General features: G+C 41.8%; 7 protein-coding genes and 1 long non-coding RNA gene across 11 annotated transcripts in view; 6 read left to right on the top strand and 2 right to left on the bottom strand.

The window, feature by feature from the left end:
- LOC135351075 (complement receptor type 1-like) overlaps nucleotides 1-1,353 on the top strand; it is a 61,502-nt gene extending 60,149 nt beyond the window's left edge. For all 3 annotated transcript variants that reach the window (XM_064549983.1, XM_064549984.1, XM_064549985.1), the window contains 3 exons: nucleotides 29-235; nucleotides 449-658; nucleotides 895-1,353. In XM_064549983.1, coding sequence (XP_064406053.1) covers nucleotides 29-235; nucleotides 449-658; nucleotides 895-1,103 — 626 coding nt within the window. In that variant the 3' untranslated portion in view covers nucleotides 1,104-1,353. The remainder of the gene's footprint in view (nucleotides 1-28; nucleotides 236-448; nucleotides 659-894) is intronic.
- Nucleotides 1,354-7,115: 5,762 nt separating this feature from the next.
- LOC135350837 (uncharacterized) lies at nucleotides 7,116-8,792 on the top strand. Its single transcript, XM_064549683.1, has 2 exons — nucleotides 7,116-7,378; nucleotides 7,568-8,792. The coding sequence occupies exons 1-2, from the start codon at nucleotides 7,245-7,247 to the stop codon at nucleotides 8,718-8,720; spliced, it is 1,287 nt and encodes a 428-aa protein (XP_064405753.1). The 5' UTR covers nucleotides 7,116-7,244; the 3' UTR covers nucleotides 8,721-8,792.
- Nucleotides 8,753-10,361, bottom strand: LOC135350838 (G2/M phase-specific E3 ubiquitin-protein ligase-like). Its single transcript, XM_064549684.1, has 4 exons — nucleotides 10,226-10,361; nucleotides 9,669-10,176; nucleotides 9,217-9,616; nucleotides 8,753-9,124 (listed from the first exon to the last, which is right to left on the bottom strand). Exons 1-4 carry the CDS (start codon nucleotides 10,318-10,320, stop codon nucleotides 8,940-8,942), a joined length of 1,188 nt encoding a protein of 395 aa, XP_064405754.1. The 5' UTR covers nucleotides 10,321-10,361; the 3' UTR covers nucleotides 8,753-8,939.
- Nucleotides 10,362-10,382: 21 nt separating this feature from the next.
- On the top strand, nucleotides 10,383-12,137 carry LOC135350839 (uncharacterized). Of its 2 annotated transcripts, XR_010399298.1 has the most exons (5): nucleotides 10,410-10,494; nucleotides 11,030-11,086; nucleotides 11,282-11,501; nucleotides 11,553-11,644; nucleotides 11,720-12,137. It is a non-coding gene; the product is annotated as an uncharacterized LOC135350839 (long non-coding RNA). The 2 variants fall into 2 exon arrangements; XR_010399297.1 differs by having other exon boundaries at nucleotides 10,383-10,494; nucleotides 11,030-11,501.
- A 1,797-nt stretch (nucleotides 12,138-13,934) lies between these two features.
- On the top strand, nucleotides 13,935-17,394 carry LOC135350834 (uncharacterized). The gene is made up of 7 exons (XM_064549680.1): nucleotides 13,935-14,363; nucleotides 14,457-14,906; nucleotides 14,962-15,105; nucleotides 15,227-15,771; nucleotides 15,871-15,973; nucleotides 16,024-16,326; nucleotides 16,407-17,394. Exons 1-7 carry the CDS (start codon nucleotides 13,935-13,937, stop codon nucleotides 17,343-17,345), a joined length of 2,913 nt encoding a protein of 970 aa, XP_064405750.1. The 3' UTR covers nucleotides 17,346-17,394.
- A 97-nt stretch (nucleotides 17,395-17,491) lies between these two features.
- LOC135350836 (uncharacterized) lies at nucleotides 17,492-19,065 on the bottom strand. Its single transcript, XM_064549682.1, has 2 exons — nucleotides 18,695-19,065; nucleotides 17,492-18,594 (listed from the first exon to the last, which is right to left on the bottom strand). Exons 1-2 carry the CDS (start codon nucleotides 18,954-18,956, stop codon nucleotides 17,507-17,509), a joined length of 1,350 nt encoding a protein of 449 aa, XP_064405752.1. The 5' UTR covers nucleotides 18,957-19,065; the 3' UTR covers nucleotides 17,492-17,506.
- A 1,398-nt stretch (nucleotides 19,066-20,463) lies between these two features.
- On the top strand, nucleotides 20,464-22,660 carry LOC135350835 (uncharacterized). The gene has a single exon (XM_064549681.1). It carries the CDS (start codon nucleotides 20,751-20,753, stop codon nucleotides 22,521-22,523), a length of 1,773 nt encoding a protein of 590 aa, XP_064405751.1. The 5' UTR covers nucleotides 20,464-20,750; the 3' UTR covers nucleotides 22,524-22,660.
- Nucleotides 22,661-22,825: 165 nt separating this feature from the next.
- On the top strand, nucleotides 22,826-23,940 carry LOC135351407 (uncharacterized). The gene is made up of 2 exons (XM_064550392.1): nucleotides 22,826-23,405; nucleotides 23,819-23,940. Exons 1-2 carry the CDS (start codon nucleotides 22,826-22,828, stop codon nucleotides 23,938-23,940), a joined length of 702 nt encoding a protein of 233 aa, XP_064406462.1.
- The last annotated feature ends 86 nt before the right edge of the window (nucleotides 23,941-24,026 follow it).

The raw sequence follows: 24,026 nt of genomic DNA, 5'->3' as shown, positions 1-24,026 counted from the left end.
ATATGTATGTCCTTAATTCTACATGCAGCTATTACCTGTGAGACTCTGCCAGCACCTGAGAATGGAATGGTGTCCTACAGTACAAATAATAACACTATGGGTACCTTTAGTTTTGGAACGGAGGCTTACTTCAGCTGTGACGTAGGATTCTCTCTGGTTGGTAGTGAGACAAGGTCTTGTGGTGATGGGAATATGACAGTGGGAGAATTCAATGGAACAGCACCAACTTGTGAAGGTATTATATTCCACAATACCTGATCAAAGATCTATTGCATATAATACACGAGCAAGTCAAAGGCATCGGTTTTTGTACGGTGCTGTAAGACTTTTCTTTTAAATGTTATACAAGTCATGGTTGGTAATAAAATCACTAGCCTCTTTTTGTCAAAACATCTTCCTACGCCACAGAATGTATACACTGCATGCATGTACCTAATTCTACATGCAGCTATTACCTGTGAGACTCTGCCAGCACCTGAAAATGGAATGGTGTCCTACAGCACAAACAATAACGCTACGGGTACCTTTAGTTTTGGAACGGAGGCTTATTTCAGCTGTGACGTAGGATTCTTTCTGATTGGTGATGAGACAATTAGGACTTGTGTTGATGGGAATATGACAGTGGGAAAATTCAATGGAACATCACCAGCTTGTGAAGGTATAGTGTAATTGTGTTCCACAATACCTGATCAAAGATCTAGCTGAATTAATTGCATGTACATACATATACACAATCAATTAAGTCAAAGACTTAATTTTCATGTACGGTGCTGTAAGTTTTTCTTCAATACATGCAGGTCATGTTCATAACAAATCACTAGCCCCCCTTTGTCAAAACATCTTTCTACACCACTGTATTACACTGTATATGTATGTCCTTAATTCTACATGCAGCTATTACCTGTGAGACTCTGCCAGTACCTGAGAATGGAACGGTGTCCTACAGTACAAATAATAACACTATGGGTACCTTTAGTTTTGGAACGGAGGCTTACTTCAGCTGTGACGTAGGATTTTCTCTGATTGGTAGTGAGACAAGGTCTTGCGGTGATGGGAATATGACAGTGGGAGAATTCAATGGAACAGCACCAGCTTGTACATAAAAATCAATAACACCATACATGACTGAAAATGGTTAGTATATATAGTATATATGAACCACAAAATAAGCTCATCGCACATCTATATATAGTACTGTTGTATGTAGTATCTATAGTGTTCCACATTCACAGTGTGTGTGCATGTATGAATTTATGCTGTTTAAAACACCTGTTTTTATAATTATGTCATCCCAGATTGATGTTAGTCCCGTCCCAACTTTTGAGACCAATATGCATTGTATTTGTAATATAATTTCCTCTGCCACAGCATGCCCTTACTTTACTATTTGCTAGTTTGCCTGAGTGCCGATGACTCAAATACAACTTCCTACTGTCAGCGAATCCTCGATCGCCTATTCGAAATACTGGTTAGAAACACTCTCTGGCACTCCATTGTTGAGGATTTGCGACATGAACATAACATGCGGTAATGTTACTGGAGGTATAGGCTACGCATTGTCAATGTGGACACCATGCAGAGTGAATGGTGCATGTGCAATGTCCTGGCACTCTTGGTGAGGTGGCACGGGGTTTCTGGTAGGCTGAACGTTTGTAGAAGGGCTGTAGAGGAAGCAGGTTACTCTGAAGCATATTCATACTACTACCAGCTATAGCCAGGTGTGCACGTGGCAAGATTATCGGATATCAGCTTGCTGCCACCAATACGTTTGGCCCGATACCCGCGAGCAAGAAGTATATATAAATGATGCTTATTTTGATGTTATCAGTCTAACTTCAAGCAATCTGGTCTTTTGCTGCCGAGGTAATACTGAAGTAGCAAGATCTCTGTTTACAAATTGCCCCTGTATACAAACGCCGCTGAAACTAACATCATGCCTCCAAATTTTGTGTGTAATGACTAAAGCTATTTCTGTGACACTGGATTTGGAAACCAAATTCATTTTTTTGTGTAAGTGGATGATCCCATTATGGGATGGTGCTGGCTGTGGAGCCAATAGTACCTGCTGTTCTTTCAACAATACTTCGTGGTTTTTAAAGGAATTTGGTGATTCATTGACTAATGATATCGAGATGCGAGTATGCCGCAATCAAGTGAGATCAGTGGTTATACGGAATTATACACATTAGGCAGTAGTATATGCTTCAAGAAGCAAGCAGCTGTAAAAGTGAATATCTCTATATTATTACTAGAGGCAGTTAGAGAGCAAATCTTAAGTTACCTGACGTAGATCTAGATCTACAAAGTAATTATTAGGGTACAAGGGGGTTGGTACTATGTGACATCTAAATGTTTCTGACACCCCTGTCTTGTAGTAATCTTGAGGTAGCTAAATAGCCTGTTCACTAACTACTACATGTATGGTCGAATGGCTTTGCATGCATGCAAGCAAACAAAAATTAGTGACAGTGCTTTGTTTGCAGCTATATAAATGCTAGCATTTAGTGTTCAAAGTGGTTTGGGTATTGAGACGGGGGTATTATGAGACACCATTGCAATTAATTAATTGTAACGCTAATTGGCTACTCTAACATAATATCGGCTGATAGTGATTATTCTACCTATAAAAAAACATTTGTATATAATTATACTATCAGATCAATAGGTACAATTTGATGATACCAAGTGTGCAACAATTAACATTACACTATCGCAGATAGACTATATCATTTTATTGGTAATTATATAGAGACACCTGGATGAGTGTAAATAACCACGCATATATATATAGTCATTCTACTTTAGTGAGATGCGCTATATACACTATTCACATATAATAATGCAATGTTTCTTCACTGGTACCTATAGCTATAGCTGGGCGTGGCCTGGCACCTGCTCTAACGGGTGGCCGGGGGACACGCTTATATAGGATTTGTAGTGCTGCACTGAGAAGTGCAGTCCAATCAGATTGCAGTATTTCTGAGATAACGATATTCATGACTCAAATATTGGACATGCGGTTTATAATTTTATTCATGATGCTTACAGAGCAGTATTCCATAACACAGTAGTCACCGGGCCACGCCCAGCTAGGTGGTACCATGCCATTGAGTGGATTCAAACAAAATTTAATATTGTACGCATGCATATTTATGTGCACATGATAATTATGTATAGAGGCTATATAGACCACATATATAGCTCACATTCATTTTAGTTCTTCCGGTACCAATATATCTACATTCCGAAATTATGTGACTCGGTGAGCAATGACAAATTAGTGTTTTGGCAATGATAGCTAATACCTTATATAGAAAACACCATGGAGGTAATTACTTTCAGATTCCGGATCGATTGTCTACAAGACTGAACTTTTAAAAATAGATCTATAGATATCTACAGTAAGTTTTTCGGTCAGACTGAGTAATAAGATGGGAAGGCACACAACAGCTGAAGGCAGTTCTATTTATCTTTCTTGCTAACTTTACATTATTTGCGAGCGGAGCTTGTAATAAAGTAGTGTACTATGTTGTTCCTACAAACAACACTCTCACTTCTAACTAATGAAAGTACTAAGGTAGATGTTGTGTGTATCGCAATGTGGATCGAGTATTGCAGTTGAATTCAATTATTTGACTATTCATGATATCGGCATCTTCAATTGCTCCTACAAGTATTCAAATTATGGTGACAACTTTCTCAAGTATGTCATATCTGCATGCATGCACTGCATATTAATGGTGGTGCCAACCTTAAGGCTTTACAACTTAACAATTATTTGTAACGATCCTTACCTATACTCGTTATGTTATTCTATATAATAGTTATAGACTGAGTCCAAGGTCTCTATGGGGTTTTGAGACCTGAAGGCCCGAGGCTGTAGCATCTCGAGCGTAGCGAGGGTGCTACTAAGGGCCTGAGGGTCTCAAAACTCCATAGTGACCGTTGACAAGGCCTATAACTGGTTTAGAATAGTGCTAAGCAAGCTAGGCTATATTAACACAAAGAAGACTCTGAAACCAAGAGTTTTCTACAAGCCTCAAGCAACGTTAAAGCTTTGCTCTGGCTAGTCTACATAAAAAAACTCACATTGATGAAGGCAGTTTCTGTTTCTTGAGAATCACGCATTGCAAATAAAAAGTTGCTATTGTCATAGTAGTTAGCTCTGCACTAGAGCACTAGCTATTGTAGCAGCAAGAGAGAGATAAAAGCTGCAAAGCGGCACTGCAGAACGCAAAACTTAAAAAAAAATTAATTTTTAATGATGCACTGTATCATCGTTACTATGACTTCAACATAAACTGTGTGATGTTGCCATGTTCCATACAAGTTAATCTTGACATCATCTTGCCTGTAGGCATAATCAGTATAATAGACCTACTTAGAAGACCTCAGGTCCATAAGTGAAATAATGGACCTCTCAGTGACCTATCAGATTGCAGTATTACTACAAGTATTTTCTAAATTATATGAACATTGACTTACATTGAACAGTATTAGGTAGTTTGGCTAACTGGTGCCATAGTCCTGCGTGACAAATTAACGGAGGGTTTTCCGTGAACAATACACAGGATCAACGCACAAATGAATGTGATATCTCATCTTTATCACAACACTGGCATTCCAAATTACCCCATTCAGAGCTTTGGAGGTTCTTTCATCAACTACGTTTCTTGTAATGATCATCAGTAACAAAGAGCACTTTTTGAATTTTTCAATGAACATTTGACTACCATCGATATCAAAAGAATGTAGATCAGTCCCACGGTATTGGTCTTAGGTTCTCTAATTGCAGTGATTTGCAATGCATGTTACTTTAAAGATAGCCTCGATTCCAGGCCGCTGAGAAAGGCGAGGGGCTGGAGTCGAGGCTACTTTAAAGAGCACATTGTTTCATGGGGGTGTCGAAGTATTGGAAAAGGTGGAAATGTGATGATTGTTTTTCTAAAGAGTTATCAGTCTCTAAAGAATACCAAGCAGAGAGTAACAGTACTAGCAAACTGTCAAATTGAAAGAGGTTACGCTTAAAAGGTGGTGGTTTGTAATGGAAAAACTAGAGTCATGTACAGAATTGAAACCCATCAAAGTACAAAGCATCCATATTTCAGACACAGATTTTATGAACAACACAAATGCGGCCTTTAGTTTGAAGATCAAGGATGTTTCGAAAACACAACTGGTGGAAAACATTCTCCTTGAAAGATGTAATTTTATTAGCAATTATCTCACAACAGAAGAAGCACATGGCGCAATAGCAATCCATGTTTCCACTTTCTTGGTCATGCCAATAGCATACCATTTAACACCTTTATACAAAATAATCGTGAAAAGCTGTTATTTTGAACATAACTATGTTCACAACAACACAGTATGCTCCTCAGGAAATGGAGTTATCACCTTAGTGACAATCCCATACTTTTGTATAATGAGAACAGTACATTTGTTTACAACAATTGCACTACGATCAAAGCTATAGCTAGTAACTTGATTCTGGAAGGACAAGTAACTATTGTGAACAATACTGGCTCTAGTGGAGGGGACGACTATTGCTTTGTGATGATTCCATGATTTTTCTAAAACCTTACACAAAACTACGAATTGAAAACAATTCAGTGAATCATACTGGTGGGGGGGGGGGGGGGAATAAGCATTGAGGCTCAATGTTTAGAAACACTACCAAGATGTTTCTTTCAGTTAAGCGAAGAATTAGCCTCGGCCTGGGATCGAAGCTAGCGAAGAATTAGCTAATAATATCTCCATACTGGAAACAAGCGAAGTGATACTCTTAAACAATCAGGAAAAGTATGCAGGAAACAACTTGTTTGGGGGCTCTGTAGACAATATTGCTACTTTATTTCTCCACCAAATCTTAACAAGAAATTGAGCATTAAACCTCTTCGTGTATTTGAAAAGATTTTTGTGGTTAATGCTGCATCGGTAACCTCAGTTGCGAGAAATATTTGTATTTGTGAAAATGAAACCAAAAATTGCAGCAAAGAAAGATACGAAGTTGAAAAGTTTCTGGGGGAAGAGTTTATAATAAGTGCAGTGCCCGTTGGTCAGCTTAAATAATGGTACAGTACCTGCGTCTGTGCGTGCTCTGGTGAGCAATGGTGTGGATGCCTTGAGCAAATCAGATGGAATTAAATACATCTCATCTCATTGTACTGACTTAGAATACACAGTGCGCTCAAACAAAACATATGAACACATTTTCCTTGACATTCAACATGAAGGGGATATAAGTGGCTATACATAAGATCAACTTTTTATAGGCCTATACAGTTGAAAGTGCACCTTAAGAAATGTCCGACCGGGTTCAAAATTGACAGTGAATGCACTAAAAATAAAAAAAGTGCAGGTATGAATGTAATTTTAATTTGCTGCCAAAAGCAACAAAATGCGACATTAACAATTTGAAAAGCCATCAAATCTGTGGGTAGGGTATATTGTTGACCCACATTCTAGCAACCAGAGCTCAGCGAAATATTTGACTTTTCACGAATGCCCTTTTGACTATTGTAATACTATGAGGTGCCGTTTGTATGAGGTGCCGTTTGTGTCAAAACTATGTAAAAGTGAGACATATATATATGTCCATGGGTATTTATAAATGTCCATGGATATTTATATATATCCACAGGTATTTATAAATACCCGTAGACATTTATAAATGTCCACAGGTATTTATAAATACCCATAGACATTTATATATGTCCATGGGTATTTATATATGTCCATGGGTATTTATAAATGTCCATGGGTATATATAAATGTCCATGGGTATTTATAAATGTCCATGGGTATTTATATATGTCCATGGGTATATATAAATGTCCATGGGTATTTATATATGTCCATGGGTATTTATAAATGTCCATGGGTATATATAAATGTCCATGGGTATTTATAAATGTCCATGGGTATTTATAAATGTCCATGGGTATTTATAAATGTCCATGGGTATTTATTATATGTCCATGGGTATTTATAAATGTCAATGGGTATTTATAAATGTCCATGGGTATTTATAAATACCCGTAGACATTTATAAATGTCCACAGGTATTTATAAATACCCATAGACATTTATATATGTCCATGGGTATTTATATATGTCAATGGGTATTTATAAATGTCAATGGGTATTTATAAATGTCAGTGGAGGATGTGTGCTTTTCAGGGTGTGGTTTTGTTACATTACAAGTGGTAGTCACATGATAACCTGCCACATGGTCCACAAGAATGGCTGAAGGTGTGAATGTTGGAGTGTTGTCTAGTGCCCTGGCTGTTTCAATTCAGCAAGCAGTTAGCAGTGGTCAGTTACAGTTACCTCAAGTGCCAACAAGTGGTGCCAACCAGAGTCCCATTAGTGACAGGTCAGTGACAGACTCTAGCAGAAAGTTTACCATACCGGCGGTATTACCATTACCCTATGGTAAACACCACGTACTTCAGTTTCCATAATTATACACGGGCAAGTCCCTTGTCACATAAGACGAGGTTCCACTGTGCTATATCTGTATAAACAATAATTCTGATACATAACTGTCTATGTGTATATACAGGTCTGATCGTCCAGGAAGGCCGAGGTCCACTGTTACCATTGACGAAATACTGGAAATACGATCACTTCATTACAAATGGAATAAAATTGCGTCTATCTTGGGAATATCAAGAGCAACTTTGTACAGACGATTAGAAGAAAATGGAAGATCCTCACAGGATGGGTCGATGTTGGATGATAATGAGCTAGATGATGTGATCAGTGGTATAAAAAGAGATCACCCGAATGATGGGGAACGACTTGTCTGCGGCCACTTAAGAGCAAGGGGATTAAAAGTTCCTCGGCAAGCTGTCAGGGATTCCATTCATCGAACGGATCACGAAAATGTCATTGCGCGTCGCTGTACTGTTGTTAGACGCCGTGTGTACAGTGCCCCTCACCCAAATTATGTGTGGCACATTGATGGCCATCATAAACTTATAAGGTGGCGTTTTGTGATCCATGGTTCAATTGACGGCTTCTCCCGCACTATCATTTATGTGGCATGCACTGACAACAATCGTTCAGAAACTGTTCTCCAGCTCTTCACTGACAGTATCAGGCACTATGGTGTCCCTAACCATGTGAGATCAGATCACGGTGGAGAAAATGTGGAGGTATGGCGGTACATGATTGCTGCACACAATAATGATTACAGTTGTGTAATCACCGGGAGTTCTGTGCACAATGAAAGAATTGAGAGACTCTGGCGTGACGTTCATAGATGTGTTGGTTCCGTGTTTTCCCAAATCTTCCGATCTTTGGAAAGTGATGGACTTCTTGACCCCTTAAATGAAGTGGATCTTTACTGTTTGCATCTGATATTCCTGCCAAGAATAAACAAATGTATTTCAGGTTTTGTAGATAGTTGGAATCATCATCCTTTATCTACTGAAGGCAATCGAACTCCATACCAACTTTTTTTTGAAGGTATGCTGCAAACAAGCGAGCAAGAACTTGGTACTACAGCTAATGTGGACACTTCTGATGTTGAAGGAGAACGTGTATCAGTGCCAAGAATTAAGTTTATACCATGCTCAATTTTAAAACAAAGTTTCCAAACTATAAATCCCCTTGAAGAAGCAGAAGATAATGGTAGAGGACTCTTTGTCGACGTACTTCATACTACAGGACAGCATCTTAATGCTACTTGCTCACAATGTATTTGGATGTAATATTCAATTATTATAATTATGATAAGAATGAATGAAAGAATGAATAAATAAATGAAAAAGGAATGAATAATGTGATGATGAATGAATGAATGAACACAATGAAGTAATACAGCAGCTAAAATGTCAAAGTTGGAACTGTTATATACTAACTACGGACCACCACCAAAACCAGCAGAATCCAAAACGCTCATATCCATTTTTTTCTTAAACATCTCATAATTATGGCAGCTCGTCAAAAGATCTTGGAAAGGTGATGCTTACGTCACATGTTGAAGTCTTAGGGAGAATCTTTTCATTTGTGAAGTGGACACTAGGGATACAAGGAAACCCAGCTGCTGGAAGCCTCCTAGAGCCAGAGATAAATTGTAGAATGTCACCAATCGACACACCTGATTCATCACCATCTGTGTTGGGATAAATGCTGTAATGTGTAACTGACAAACGATAAATGCTTAGTATGTACATATACAGTGCTGTATAAATGTGTGTAACTGACCAGAGCAATCCATGACATAGTTGCTCCACATGAGGTAAACAGCCTCCTCTGACTTTCTTTTGTTGCTTCCTCTTTCCGAGTAGCTAGCCACAAACCAGTCTAAGAGGTCACCACCATCAACATCAAACGCAATTGAGGTGGCAAGGAACGAATGCATGTCATCAGGGTATTGGACCATCAAAATTTCCAGCTGGAGGGTCTCCCTCAATCCCTTCCTTAGCTGTTGCAGCTCAGCAAGAGGGAGGAAATACACAAAATGGAGCCACACTGTCTTCAGGATCTCCTCCTTATCTGAGATCTGCAGCGAGCTGGTTGGTTTCTGGTAGCCACACTCAAAGCGAAGCTCAAGGTGCTCATCAGTGAATGACCTGAGTTCCTCAACATTCACAATAGTTAGCATCTGTAGAAATGTAGTAAAAACAGGCACAGGCACACACACGTACACACGCAACCTTCTCAAGATTCTGCCGAACTTCGAAGTCAGGTATATCTTGAAGGTCTGGAGAACTCCTCACTTCGTCAAACACAATATAGTCTGCAACAGCACGGCTGAAGCACACTGGGGGTGGCCCACCTTGTACTAAGCTGGTTGCAACGATCTTTCCAGTGATGTAGAACTTATTTTCAGCTAAGGCATGAACATTGTGCACTGGTACAGCATTCTCAGGCCAGCCTGTGAAAAGGCCACTCTTGTCAAAGAGCTCCCTCATGAGTACACTGAACAGCTCTCGCCTGGGACCTCCATCATCCACTGAAATCTCCCCAATGAAGGTCACCTTCAACATCTTTGAGGTGTGAAAGGAAGGTTTGGCGAAAGCACACAATGCATCTTGTACAATGTGACTACGGCGTACACATATCCGTTGTCGATCTTCCTCATCAGCTGCACCAGTTAGTACTCTCAACTGATGTTGGAGAACTACGTGCTTGGATACAATTGGATTTGTTTTGCGAACCCCCCTAGAAGATAATAAATGAAACACGGTCATGTTTCAAATTTAGTCAATACCTTTCTTCCAAATCACGTTGAGGTGCAAGAGAAAACTCCACTTTGGGAAGCTCATCGTCAGTGCCGCTACCTGACACATTGCCAGCAATTGCCATTGTATTTTGGACACTATTGTTCTAGCATCCTGTCTAAATATTTGTTCTATTTATATGAAAATTCAAATATTACTCAATCATTTTAACTACTGCGGAAATAAATGCTACTATAGACTATTGTAGTGCGTGCGCAAGATCTTCGCTGAACTAGCTACGTTCACTGCACTGGTGCTGGTGAGTAATATTATTGTTTACCTGTTGGTTGAGCTCATGTAGACTTCTGTGGTAGATTCTATCCTGTGGCAGATCTCTCTAGTCACTGTTACAGGCCGGTACAAGTAATAACAAAATACTGAGCATGCAGTACTGCCAGCTCAGTATTTTGTTATTACTTTTACCGGCCTGTAACAGTGACTAGAGAGATCTACCACAGTAAATAATTATATAGAACAGTACAGTATAGTAGTCAGTTCTCAGTCATATTCTTCTCAGTCCTGTTCTAGTTACAACACTTTTACTAAATTAAATTTAACTTTCTTTCTTGGCTCTTTGTTGTCCGCTTCTTTTGTGCTTTCTTCTTTTGTTTTTTTGGCTCTAAATCCTAGCAACGTGTAGTCTGGATTTAAAACTTCTGACACCTGGACATCGTATGTTTGGCTGAGCCTCACAACTTTCTTTAAATAGTTCTGGGCCTTTTTCTGAGACCCCATCGGAAAATAATGTGTTCCAGTATCATCTGCTGTTGTAAAATAAAATTGTTTTCCCTCAGTTCCCATCTTTACTAGCGACCCAATAGGAAAGGAGTTCCTGTGGTGCCTGATCTCTCGTAAGTCGGAGTCGATGTAGTACGGGTACGGGTGGAAGTGGCAGCAATTTCCCATCTCAATTCTTTCTCTGTTCTTTTTTGTATAGTAATTTACTGATTCACATGACAGTAATAGCATGCAATCAATGGTAGTAAAGTGTGTCAAATGAATAGAGATAAAATCTTTATGGTCACTAATTATTAATCTTCCAGCAGACCTGTTCATGCAGATCGACCTGTTATGGACTCGTCAAAGAGGCAACGACCTGAGAAAGGATACTATTCCTACCTCCATAATATAAGCTCGGCTGACATGGACTTATCTAGCATGCGGGAAGCACGAGATGTGAGAACCACTCTGAGCTGTAAGTCTGATGACAGTCTGCCAGAAGGGGTCTTCCTTGTTGAGAGGATAATTCATCATCGACTAACTAAGGTACGTAACATTTTATGATATATAGCCCTATACGATTGATTCTATTTCTAGGGGAAAACGGAGTATTTGGTAAAGTGGGCTGGTTACTCATTGGAACAGTCTTCATGGGTCGCTAAGGAAGATGTGACTATCTCTACTATCCAGTAAGATTATTAAGTATGGCATGGCAGTGCACTGTGTATTACTATAATTATATCTGCACATTTCCCCCCTTTCAGATCATACAATACACCACAAGCACCACATACCGAGCTTATAAGCGACGCAACAAGAAGATTTGTTCTGTCCATTCAATGTAGTTTAAATTTAGGTACTGTAAAATCCTGTAATTTAACTATAGATTTCCGGCTAGATGTATTTCGTTACCTATTTAAAGATCGAGGAACCCAAATGACCCGCGGAAAGCTCCAACTTCAACAAACTGATTTTAACGATGAATATTTTATAGGTAGTTGGTATATTTTGTATGATAGATATGGCAATGGCTGCACAGTAGATTTTCCTATTGTAGTATGTCCTAGAATTAAGTATGGACCGAAAACATATAGAAATAGCAATGGTGAAATGTTAGAGTCACCTAGACTACTATCTGAAATTGTATGTGTAAATCTGGTGAAAAAACGTTGTTGATCATTGTTAATTGTTAATTGTTAATGCATGCATGGCCCAACCTGAGCAGCCAATACGCACTATGTGACTCATAACTAACTGCTTCAGGCCAATTCTCTACCATAATGCTTTTAATGACTCTCAAACAAATGGCTGGGTCAACACGCATCCCGACTTACAGCTAACCTTGTCAGCCTTCCATTAGAGAGCACGGATTTGCCTACAATTATACATAGACTATGTCATAGTTAAAGCTAGCACCAGATTTAAACATGAACGAATGAATGTAAGACATAATTAGTCACATAGTCATTCAACATTAAGAGAAATGGTTTCTAAGCTAGGACGGTCATGAGCATGATAAGAAAGACATTCCTTAATTACATGGGCAAGTTCAGTTGACTTAATTACAATGGAGTTCATCTTCTTCATTATTCTACCTAATGAGTATATATCGCTCTGTGTGCTCTGTAAAACAAGCCCATCGCGGAGGTCTGGAGCTACTTGAGTGTGTTCTTTTATGTAAATAACTTTCTGTTCCTCGGTCAGGCAGTACTTCTTAGCATGCTTTTCTTTACATGCCTTTCCAAAATCCACAATACATGGCCGGATACATTCTAACAAAGTAGTCCCTAATACTACGTTGTCTACTTTAAGATCATTGTGAAGAATACTCAGCTTGTGCATGTATGATAGACCATCACAAATTTGGATCAGTATTTGCATCCATGTCTTAGGGCTTAATTTAATTTCGTTAGTCGAATACAAGGCAGAATAATTATAATGAAACTTGTTGCTGCTTCACGCTTACATTAGACATTACTAAAGCTCTCCTGGTGGAACAAATACCAAAACAGTGTGGTATATAAGGGCTGGAATTTAATGTAAGTAATATACTGGCTTCATGCCTAATCGATTCGATTGAGGAGTCGGAAGTAAATGTTTTGACACAGACGTCAAAACACTCTTTAAAAATCATACGAGAGCATGTTCCAAACCGACCATTTCCTATATGAACATCACCACCCCCATCTGCTAAACATTTCTCACTTATCTCTGGAACTACAGTAACTCCTCGCATAATATCAGCATTCGTACACATTCTTGGAGTTGCCTTGGGTAGACTGATTGCACTCGTCTTCATGGCTGCTGTTAGTAACTTTAGTGGTCGTTGGTGACTGCAGGATGTTCCCAGAGTTCCTGTCCGTAATTGCTTAGCTCGATACACGTTGAGTTCCCTGTATGAACAATATTATTTACTGGCTGTTAATCAGCAACTTACAGTTTATAATCTATTGCCTTCTTCTTCCAATTCTGAACATTTTTCTCGGCACATTCAAGGCTCTTCTTCTCCATACACAGCTGCTTGCCAATTTTGTCAACTCTAGCTTTTCGATTGAGCCTCTTGAGCTTGGATCTTGAGAATGTCTGGTCAGCCATTTTGTAATAAGTCTAAGAGAACCAGAGGTCGCAAAATAGTGTGGTTTAATGATAGTTAGACCGGGTTAATAAGGAGGACCGCACCGGTTTGCACATGCGCAGATCATATTCCTACCTCGTGTATTCTACCGTGTCTTCAGGCTCGAACTGCTGTCGATATCATAGTAGCCTCGAGACCAGCCGTTCGTTATCTGAAAGAACGCCTGGTCAAGTTCCAATGTAGCACTCGTTCTATGGTCCAGGAATTTCTTGGACCGATAATTGCCCGCAACAAGGTGTGAAAACCATAATTATTTACCTGTGAATATCATTATGACGTTACAGCAACGGCAGCTAGCTAGCTTGGACCATTCAACGTACTTGCTGCCTGTACTGTGAGACACTATGAGTGTAGCTATAGCTCATCAGAAAATGGACCATTACACTTGCTGCCTGTGTAAATCAACGCTTCCTAGTGATAAGAGGACAAGGAGAAAACTGCATGGAGAAAGTTGCAAGGAAGTAAAAGAGCAATTACAAGGCATCTCAGTTGTTCCATTGGCCAACTTTGAAGAGACAAGTGACCCAACTGCATACTTATGCCGCAAATGTGAGCAACAGGTCATATCCTTTGGTAATTGGACTGCAAAAGCAACTGCACTGAAGAAATGTATTGAAACTCTTCTTTCTCAGCTACATTGCACTCGAAAAAGATCCATTTCCGCAGATGCTCAGTCAAGTACGCCAAAACAACCACGTTTATCACTAGGCCCTATTAGGCCTAGCAGTTCATATATTCCTCCTGCAGAGAGTCAGAAATCACCAGATGTCAAGGTATTGCTGATGCATGGAACTTTATCATATCATGCGTATATATATATATAGTTGCGTATAGTATTGATTATTGTTCGTTCTCGTGGTATATAGGTTAGAATCAATTACAAATCCGGACCAAAAGAACTCAAGATATGCACTCCTGCGAGGAAAACAGGCATCAAACGTTTTGCACGGAAAAGTTATAAGTCACTGGCATCAACTATGGTCAATTCTAAGGATACTTTGAAACCAATTGTCTCGGAAGTGTGTCTTAAAATTAAAAAAGAGATGAAAAGCCTTAGCTCTGACCAATACGACTCCATTTTAAGGGACAGGATTGAAGCAGTAAAGTGTTTCAGCTGGGAAACAGTGATTTTGGATATGGAAAAAATGATTCCTACTCTACTTTCTTTATTGAGACAAGTAGTTCCACAACCAGCTAAGCATAAACCATTGATTTGTTTCTTAGCATCCCTACTAATAAAGTCGCGACACAAGCGCATGGGGCTGGTACAGCGTGCAACTTCAATCATGTTGTATGGAAATGGATCTAACAAACAGGTAATAATACAAACATATATTCCTATATAACTTCTATATATCTATCCTACTTCAGATCTACATGAACCTTCAGCCTCTCAACATATGTTTGTCTTATCAAGGGACACTCAATCTTGTGGAAGCAATCAGTGAGGGGTATGATGTGGCTGTTGAATATTGGGGAGATGAATTAAAAGAGAAGTTAACGTCACTTGAGCAAGTAAGTATGCGACATTGTGTGATGCATGTATATACGTATCATAAGAAGGTTGGCCGCAAATTATAACAATTATTGATTATACAGTTATATATATGCAAGTGCATGTATAATTATTGTGCAGGTTGATGGGTGTAGCTCAATCCCAATCACTCACCGAAAGCTTGCACCAGCCTTTTTAAGGGATAATGACGACGACTCTGACTCTGATAGTCACAATTATGCCCCAGATTTCAGTCCTTTGTCGGATATGGAATTTGAAAATTTTGAATTGTTTTCTGAAGATAGTTCATGTGATGACACACACGATGTTCAAGCGAAAGATAACGAAGCTGACAGTAATGACTCAGAAGTGCAGCAAACAGATGATGATGACGATTCGTTGTCCGGACAAGAAGATTTAGATCCCACACAAGCCGATTCGTCATGGAATGGCTTCAAGATCGTGGGTGATAATATTGATAAAAATATCAAACCATCTTTTCAGCGTCACGAAATTAAAGGAAAATCCCTCCACTATTTTCATTCGTACGCAGTGAAGGATAGAGTGGACCTATCTTCCCTCAGTGATACTACTCCAGAAATATGTGACCCTGACCCAAGCATGCTTGTGCCGTGTGCAGACGATATATCTTGCATATTGAAAGAAATAGAAATTCTTCTGTCCAGGTATATTTATGTGGTATATAATTGTACTATAAGACTATTGTATGCATGCATGCATGCATGGTTCCATATACGTATAATGTATAACTATAATTATTATAGGGTTATTGTTCAGCACATGGAAGGATACAAAGATCAAGCAACGAAAATAATATGGCATATACAAAGCAAGCAAAACAAGGAGATGGCTCTAAAGTCTCTAGTGGTAATTTAAAATTGTTATGCCACATTATACATAATTTGGTTCGTTTTTAGGTGCCACTTGGGGTACTCCTTCACAATGAAAATAAGCTTAATGAAATGTGTAAGATCCTGGAACACTGTGTGAAGTTTGTTCCTACCCGACCAGCTGAAGGAAAGTACATTCTTCCTAATGGGAGTATACTCGACTTTGATGATACACGATTCTTCAAAATACTTCTTGGTGGCGACCAACTAACAGTGGCCAGAGTACGTGGTGCCCAAGCACTTCGAATGTCACAAGACAAGGCTAAAGACCGACTAGAAGGGATCGTTCCAGTAGTCGAGGATTGGCATGCCAGAATGACACTCATGAAGGTAAGAAAAATGGATATAAAAACTGCATGTGTGTAATTGTAGAACTCGGATTGTTTTATTTATGCATTTGTTCAATTTAGACTATATGGCAACGGCTTTATTCTGTGAAGTCATCACGGGATAAAGGGACTATGTACCAACTGAGAAATTTGATTAATAGGACATCTGTACCAACTGATCCTTGTGACAACATGAACTCTGCTGAAGATTACTTCTTGCTGCTGGTGCATACACATGCCATTGCTGCTGCAAAGGAAATACTTTCATACACCTCGATGGATTCAGTTTCAGATCTTGCCAAAGCAATCACAACCAACTTTACATACGTTTCACATCTAGATTTTTCTCAGCAAACTACTGAAAAACAGAAGACAGTAGATGATAGTGTACATTTATACGCAGTTGAACTATTGACCCTAGGATTGTTGTGGCATGGCTTCCATGATGCCATCAAAGAGGGTGATGGGGAACGAATCATGAGGTATTGGAAGTTTTTGTTAATTCTATTTAAGTCGACCAATCACCCCAATTATGCTAAAGAGGCAGTGAATTTGTTGCTGCAATACAACTACTTGTTTTCTGAAAGGCAAAAGTCTCAACTTCTTTGGAGTAGATGCGTAAATACACGAGGGCTCCCTGGAACCAACATTCCGTGTGATCTTCACATGGAACATCTTAACAGAAGACTAAAGACAGTGCTAAGGAATATGGGAGCAAATGTCAACGACAAAACCGTTACAAAAGCTGGGAAGTGTATTGCTGTTGTGCAACGTGTCTGTCAAGCTTTTGAGGAACAAACTTCTTCTACGGCCTCACGCTCTGACAATCACCCCTACCCTAAATTTGGGAAGGACTTTGACATGGTGCTGAACGTTCTCGAACAAGAAAGAGTCTTTACGTATACAGCAAACAGAAAACATGATACTTTCAGTTTTTCTAAAGGACTACTCGTAAAACTATCTAAGAAGCAGCTTCTCAATAAAGTCCAGACTAGCATTGACCAGATATATTTGGTGTAACGAACAGTCAATTTATGTCCTCTATCATTGTTATTATTAATATGCAAAACTTGTCGTCAACATTATACTAACATATACATATGCATTAATTAGAATCATACGTAACTGATTTAATTTCAGTCATGATGCCAATCAGGCATGTATACCTAGCATAATTTCAGTTAATCAAACTTCTCACAAGACAATACACATAAATCACAGCATCTAGATCGGCTCATTCTTACTGAACCATCGTAATACTTCAAAAAACCTTCGAACAGAAGTTTTCGCCTACAAACAGTAGCATTGCTCACATACTCTTTTAGTCTTTCAGAAGAATGTTGTCCACCCTTTCCTTCAAACAAGGTTGCTTTAGCATCTAAACCGTCTCGACCAGCACGACCAGTCTCCTGGACATATTCTTCCATGTTTGATGGTAACCCCCAATGAAAAATTTGTCGAATATCAGAACAATCTATGCCAAGCCCAAAAGCTGATGTGGCAATTATTAATCGCAGCTTCATTCCAGTTCCTAAAAATGATGATATCACTTGCTCTTTCTTTTCAGATGTCTGAACACTGCTAAACATATCAAACAGCCGGTATTCTGAAAGATTTGGGTACCCAGGAGGATCTGTCATATCTTCACCAAGCTTGCGTGTTAAAGCAATGTATAAATCCGAACAATCCCTATATCTGCGAACAAATACCACAGTTTTTGGGTACGCAGTTCGTTTTCGGCACAGCCCGTAACACAAATCCTCACTCAACCTTTCAAGATCAATCTTTGGTTCTAACGTATAGAAGATATTACCACGATCAGGGGGTAATGCAACCAATACTGGCTCCTTCATACTTAGTCGTTTGGATACAATATTAAAGGTTTCTATAGTGGCAGTAGCTGTGAGAGCCATCACGTTAACTTCAGTGGGTATGATACTGCGTAAGTCACCAAGTGCTGCAAAGGCTCTTCTAAATTGATCCCCCCATGTTTTCACACAGTGGGCTTCATCCACTATTAATGCCACAAGCTTCTTCATGTACACTTCACTCTGGAGCATATCTCTATATCGAGCATTGTTCATAATGTTCTCTGGAGTTATAAAAACTAACTGCACTACTCCATCGAGCACTCTCTTTGTTGCTTCTTGGTCAAGTTGTGCCTCTCCTACAAATTCTGCTTTCAAACCGCTCCGAGTAAATTTAGAACTTTGATCAACCATGAGAGACGACAAAGGGCTGATACACAAAACAATACTTCCAGACGAATCTGCATGTGGAACGTTATAATGTAATCTGTTATAATTGGCATTCATATTACTTACTATAATGCAAAAAATTAATCTGCATTCATTACTTAGATCTATTACCTTTCAGTTTGTCAAATACAAGTGGCAGAACGGCATATATGATAGATTTTCCATATCCAGTAGGGAGTGATACAAATATGTCATGGCCTTCAACAAACTTGAGGACAGCTTCCAACTGTTTATCTTTGAGACTTTCTATTCCTAGTTGTCGGGCACTGTCAGATATAGCTGCAGCTACTCTCTTCTCCATCTCTATTTCTTCACACTGCAAACACATGCACACCCCCGTAGTATTGTTGTGTTTGCGGTTACCGCAATGCATGCCGCAATCATGTCGTAACTAACCACTCGCTGACTCAGCTAGAACGAGTGCTACATTGGAACTTGACCAGGCGTTCTTTCAGATAACGAACGGCTGGTCTCGAGGCTAATATCATAGTAGCTATGACTGACGAAACTCCCCAACCACCAGTAGTGATCGACAAAGAAGTCGTCAAGACAGCGCTGAGGGAACTGCTGCACGACATCCCCGCCTTTAGAGCGTTTTCTGAAAAAGCAGGGGAATCCTCAAGGACAAGCAGAGTCCAAGACCCTCCGGGTGAGTACCACCCAGATTAGCAATTTTACTTGGGTAATAAGCCTAGGTAACACAGCAGAATGAGAAATGAGAAATGAGAAATGAGAGCCACCGTGAGCGGTTGGATGAGAGTGAGAAGAGTGAGAGTGAGAAGAGAGTGAGAGTGAGAAGAGAGAACGTGCGGGCATGAGGGCCCACACAGTGAGCTAGAGGGGCTAGAGTACCCCCCAACGTGGTACGAGCAGAGTGCTCCAGGTATTTGAGTCAGTGAGTATTAAAGGTCTAGAGTCCTTGAGCTATGACCCGGGTTATGCACACAATATTGTGGCAAACTTAGCACTAACCCCTCACACCCCTGGCACAGGAACGGAAGACGTGAGCGACTTGAACCTGCCCCTTATAGGAGGCGGTGGAGATGGAGAGCATGGAGAGCGTGGAGACGGAGAATGACGAGTAGTCAACCCCCCAACAGAGCTCGGGACGGCCAAACCCCAGGAACCATCCCCATTCGTCCTCGGGGAAGCGTTGCCTGTGGTCCCGGTCAGGCTAGTCAAGCGAATAATCAAGGGCGAGTTCGTGGATATGAGCGAGCTCCTTAAGGACAATATGGAGGTCCTCCGGAGGAGGAAGCAAGAGAGCGACGGGATCCCCGCACCGTACGAGCAGAGAGCGAGCAGGAGGGAGGTCCCGGACATACTTAGTTGGGTGCAGGCATTTAGCCTTTATGCGGCGGTGGTGGCAAGTCAGCACCCGAACAAAGCCAAGGAGTTGTGGGCCTATCTGGCTATCCTGGTGGGAGAGGCTCAGCGGTGTGGGGGACGTGGGTTCGTAGCATACGACTCACTGTTCCGCCAGCAGATGACGTCGTTTGAGGCAGTCGACTTCTCTAAGATCAACCAGTCACTGTATTCGACAACCTTTCTAGCACAAAGAGGAAGGGGAAAATTTTGCTCAATCTGCACGGCGTCGGATCACGGCTTAGAAGAATGCGCCCTGCAACCAAGCAGAGTGATAAGAGTGAGCAACCCGGCTCCTTCGAGAGAGGAATACCGTCCCCAGGGGTTTGAACTGCCTCGTAAGAAGCGAAGGAGGGGAGCCTGTTTTGCGTGGAATGACGGCCGATGCGAGGCGGAGAACTGCTCCTTCGAGCATGTATGCTCACGGTGTGCGGGACCTCACAAGAGATGGTCTTGCCGCTCTCGAGGGAGTGATGAGAGGAAAAGAGAGGATCCTGGAAAACCTCTGGCCATCCGCTAGCTGGTGCGCGGACGAGTCGTCCGATTGTTGTTTTGAGTATATAACCAGACTGCTGACACTTAAGCCGTGAATTCACTACCAGACTTATTAGTGTTACTACGGTGTATGAATATTATTCCCTTGTTGTATGGTCAAATGAGGACCCATACGTTGCATATGTGATGATTTTGTTACTTAAGTTGGAAATAAGTAGGTAAGGGTCGTCACTAGGCGTTAGCGTAATCAAAATAATTATACCTGGGCCTGACAAAAAGGGCTAGCCCCAACACCCTTGATATAATTATGTTAATGTGTATAGGAATGGTGGCAATGACTGAGGGCCTCTATCCCTATCGTAATGAGTTGCGAGTGTTGGAAGGAAGGAGACCCAAAGAGGGTAGCAGAGAGCTACCACCAGAGTTTGCGAAAGTAACTACCCCCTTAGTGGTCAGGGAATGGAGGACGAGTATGAGTCAACACCCGGACAAGTGGTATGCCACCTACATTGAGAGCGGCCTGCGGGAAGGTTTTAGGATTGGCTTCCGATATGAGGACTGTGTCTGCACCTCAGTAAAAGCTAACATGCACTCAGCGGTGACGAATAGTGAGGTTATTGACAGTTATCTGGGAAAGGAACTCTCAATGGGTCGGGTGCTTGGCCCCCTTGACCCACGAGTGGGGGCACAGATGCAGGTTAGTCGGTTCGGTGTTATCCCAAAGAACCACCAACCGGGAAAGTGGAGACTAATTTTAGATCTGTCACATCCTGCGGGTGCGAGTGTGAACGATGGTATTGAACGGGAACTGTGTTCTTTAAAGTATACCTCGGTGGACGAAGCAGTTCAAAGGTTTAGTGAATTGGGAAAGGGGGCGCTGCTTGCAAAATTGGATATTGAGAGTGCATACAGGCTGATCCCAGTTCACCCCGACGATCGTCTGTTGTTGGGTATGTCGTGGAAAGGGAACCTCTATGCCGACGCTTCCCTGCCGTTCGGTTTAAGATCGGCTCCCAAGATTTTTAACGCCGTAGCAGATGCTTTAATGTGGATTATGGGCCAGCAGGGGACCCGAGCCATTCACTATTTGGACGACTATTTATTGTTTGGTGCCCCCAACACCCCTGAATGCCAGCTGGCGCTTGCTCGGACGCTAGCTACCTGTGATCGCTTAGGGGTCCCGATCGCCAAGCACAAAACGGAAGGCCCTGCATGCCAGTTAACCTTCTTGGGCATTGAACTTGACACCCAAGCGGGGGTGGTGAGACTACCACCGGAAAAACTGATGCGTTTACAGAGAGAAATCCGAGGTTGGTCCGAACGTAAGGCTGGTTCCAAGCGAGAGTTACTCTCTCTGATTGGTCAGCTGCAACATGCGTGTTGTGTGGTAAAACCGGGAAGATCATTTTTGAGGAGAATGATTTCATTGTCCACGGTAGCCAAAGAACTGCACCATCGGATTCGGTTGAACGTGGGTTTCCGATCGGACCTACAATGGTGGGCTACCTTCTTACAATCATGGAACGGGGTCTCAGTTACAGGCCCACACCCAAGCCAAGCGTGGCAGGCAACCATAACCTCGGACGCATCAGGCAACTGGGGTTGTGGATCCTTCTCTTCGGAGGGCCACTGGTTTCAGCTACAATGGCCCTCTTCATGGGCAACAGTTCATATAACTGTAAAAGAGCTTCTCCCAATCATAGTGAGCATTGCGTTGTGGGGCAGATCCTGGCACGGGTCTAGCGTACGTTGCAGATGTGATAATGCGGCAGTGGTGGCCATAATTCGATCAGGCACCTGCAAGGACGATTTGGCTATGCATTTGTTGAGGTGTCTCTTTTTCTTCGTGGCCGCATTTGACATTAAACTGTGGAGTGTGCATATACCAGGGGTGTGCAACGGGGCAGCCGATGCCCTTTCGAGAGATAATCATACTTCCTTCCTGGCACAGGTCCCATCGGCCAGGCGTCAAGCAGATGTCATCCCGCCAGAGATGTTGGAGGTCCTGGTCACCAGACGCCCCGACTGGACGTCGCTAAGTTGGACAGAGCTTCTCAAAAGTATTTCTCAAAAGGACTAGCTGATTCCACACAGAGGACCTATAGTTCGGGCCAGCGGCGCTATCTGAGATTCTGCAGAGAGAGTGGAGTCCAAGCAGTTCCTGCCTCGGAGCGCTCGTGTTGCCTCTTTGCGACCTACCTGGCCGAGGAAGGACTCACTCACAAGACTATCAAAGTATACCTTGCCGGGGTCAGATTCCTGCACATTGCGGAGAGCCAACCAGACCCTTTTGCATCTGTGCTTCATCGATTGGAATATACCCTACGCGGTATTAAGAGATGCGAAGCTGCTAAGTGTCAGGGAAAAAGAGAAAGACTGCCCATGTCCCCCCTCCTACTGAGGAAAATGAAGGCAGTGTGGGACTCTTCCCCTGGTGGCCACGATACGGTTATGCTCTGGGCGGCTTGTTGCCTGGCCTTCTTTGGTTTTCTTCGTATCGGGGAAATGTCTGTACCCAGCGACGATAAATTTGACCCGTCGTGTCACTTGATCGTCAGCGACATAGCGATTGACAACCCTAAGCTACCCACGGTGGTCCGGGTCACCATCAAGCAATCCAAAACAGACCCTTTTCGACGAGGCGTTGATTTATTTCTGGGTAAAACGGACTCTGATTTGTGCCCAGTGCAGGCAATACTGTCATATCTGCGGCTTCGGGGTCGGGCAGAAGGCTCCCTGTTCAAGTTTAAGGATGGTCGTATGCTGACCCGGTTACGGTTTGTAGAAGCCATCCGGGATGCTCTGTCGGCAGCAGGAGTAGATGAGTCCAAGTACAACGGCCATAGCTTCCGCATTGGAGCGGCTACCACAGCAGCGGCTAAAGGTTTTGAGGATTCGGCTATCAAAACGCTGGGAAGATGGCGGAGTGTGGCCTATTTGGACTACATAAGGACACCTAGAAGTCAGTTAGCAAATTATTCACGTTTATTGTGTGCATAAGGTCACAGTCACTGTCAATAATTATCATGATGTGTATGATGTGGAGAGTCCATGCATCCCAGGGAGCGTACAGGTTGGGCTGAGGTGGCATAGTTTGGGGGGCAGGCTGTGCCTTCCTTTGTGGGCCGGTTTGGGGGGATTCCCCTAGGTTTTGGGGGATTCCCCTAACCTTCACCTATACCACCTGGTCATTTCCGGTGGAGGTGGGGGTTTCCGGTCCAGCACTTTAGCCAAAACTAACACTATCCTTTTGATAAGTGTGACTACGTCCTAGGCCTTAACGTTCTCTCAGGAGGACCGCAGCTTATTAAGTGTGGTTTAATGATAGTTAGACCGGGTTAATAAGGAGGACCGCACCGGTTTGCACATGCGCAGATCATATTCCTACCTCGTGTATTCTACCGTGTCTTCAGGCTCGAACTGCTGTCGATATCATCCCACCCACCCTCTCCGTCTTTATGAGGCTTGCCTTTAAGGCATGCCTTGTGGAGACGTGATCTGTGCTGGGCCGGTTTGGGGGGATTCCCCTAGGTTTTGGGGGATTCCCCTAACCTTCACCTATACCACCTGGTCATTTCCGGTG

This window comes from Halichondria panicea, chromosome 17 (assembly GCF_963675165.1).
Source record: "Halichondria panicea chromosome 17, odHalPani1.1, whole genome shotgun sequence".
Taxonomy (NCBI): Eukaryota; Metazoa; Porifera; class Demospongiae; order Suberitida; family Halichondriidae; genus Halichondria; species Halichondria panicea.
This window is presented reverse-complemented; position numbering and strand designations above follow the sequence as displayed.

Bases quoted from the DNA above. Each gene is read 5' to 3' on its own strand.
- LOC135350837 (XM_064549683.1), top strand. From the start codon at position 7,245: ATGGCTGAAGGTGTGAATGTTGGAGTGTTGTCTAGTGCCCTGGCTGTT. The intron at 7,379-7,567 runs GTCAGTGACAGA...GTGTATATACAG, and splicing joins CAGAGTCCCATTAGTGACAG to GTCTGATCGTCCAGGAAGGC.
- LOC135350838 (XM_064549684.1), bottom strand. From the start codon at position 10,320: ATGGCAATTGCTGGCAATGTGTCAGGTAGCGGCACTGACGATGAGCTT. The intron at 9,617-9,668 runs GTTGCGTGTGTA...ACATTTCTACAG, and splicing joins TTCGGCAGAATCTTGAGAAG to ATGCTAACTATTGTGAATGT. The intron at 9,125-9,216 runs GTCAGTTACACA...ATCCCAACACAG, and splicing joins CTATGTCATGGATTGCTCTG to ATGGTGATGAATCAGGTGTG.
- LOC135350836 (XM_064549682.1), bottom strand. From the start codon at position 18,956: ATGCATTGCGGTAACCGCAAACACAACAATACTACGGGGGTGTGCATG. The intron at 18,595-18,694 runs GTAATAGATCTA...TTCCACATGCAG, and splicing joins TGTATTTGACAAACTGAAAG to ATTCGTCTGGAAGTATTGTT.
- LOC135350834 (XM_064549680.1), top strand. From the start codon at position 13,935: ATGAGTGTAGCTATAGCTCATCAGAAAATGGACCATTACACTTGCTGC. The intron at 14,907-14,961 runs GTAATAATACAA...ATCCTACTTCAG, and splicing joins GAAATGGATCTAACAAACAG to ATCTACATGAACCTTCAGCC. The intron at 15,772-15,870 runs GTATATTTATGT...TAATTATTATAG, and splicing joins ATAGAAATTCTTCTGTCCAG to GGTTATTGTTCAGCACATGG.
- LOC135350835 (XM_064549681.1), top strand. From the start codon at position 20,751: ATGTTAATGTGTATAGGAATGGTGGCAATGACTGAGGGCCTCTATCCC.
- LOC135351407 (XM_064550392.1), top strand. From the start codon at position 22,826: ATGTCCCCCCTCCTACTGAGGAAAATGAAGGCAGTGTGGGACTCTTCC. The intron at 23,406-23,818 runs GTCAGTTAGCAA...GCACATGCGCAG, and splicing joins CTACATAAGGACACCTAGAA to ATCATATTCCTACCTCGTGT.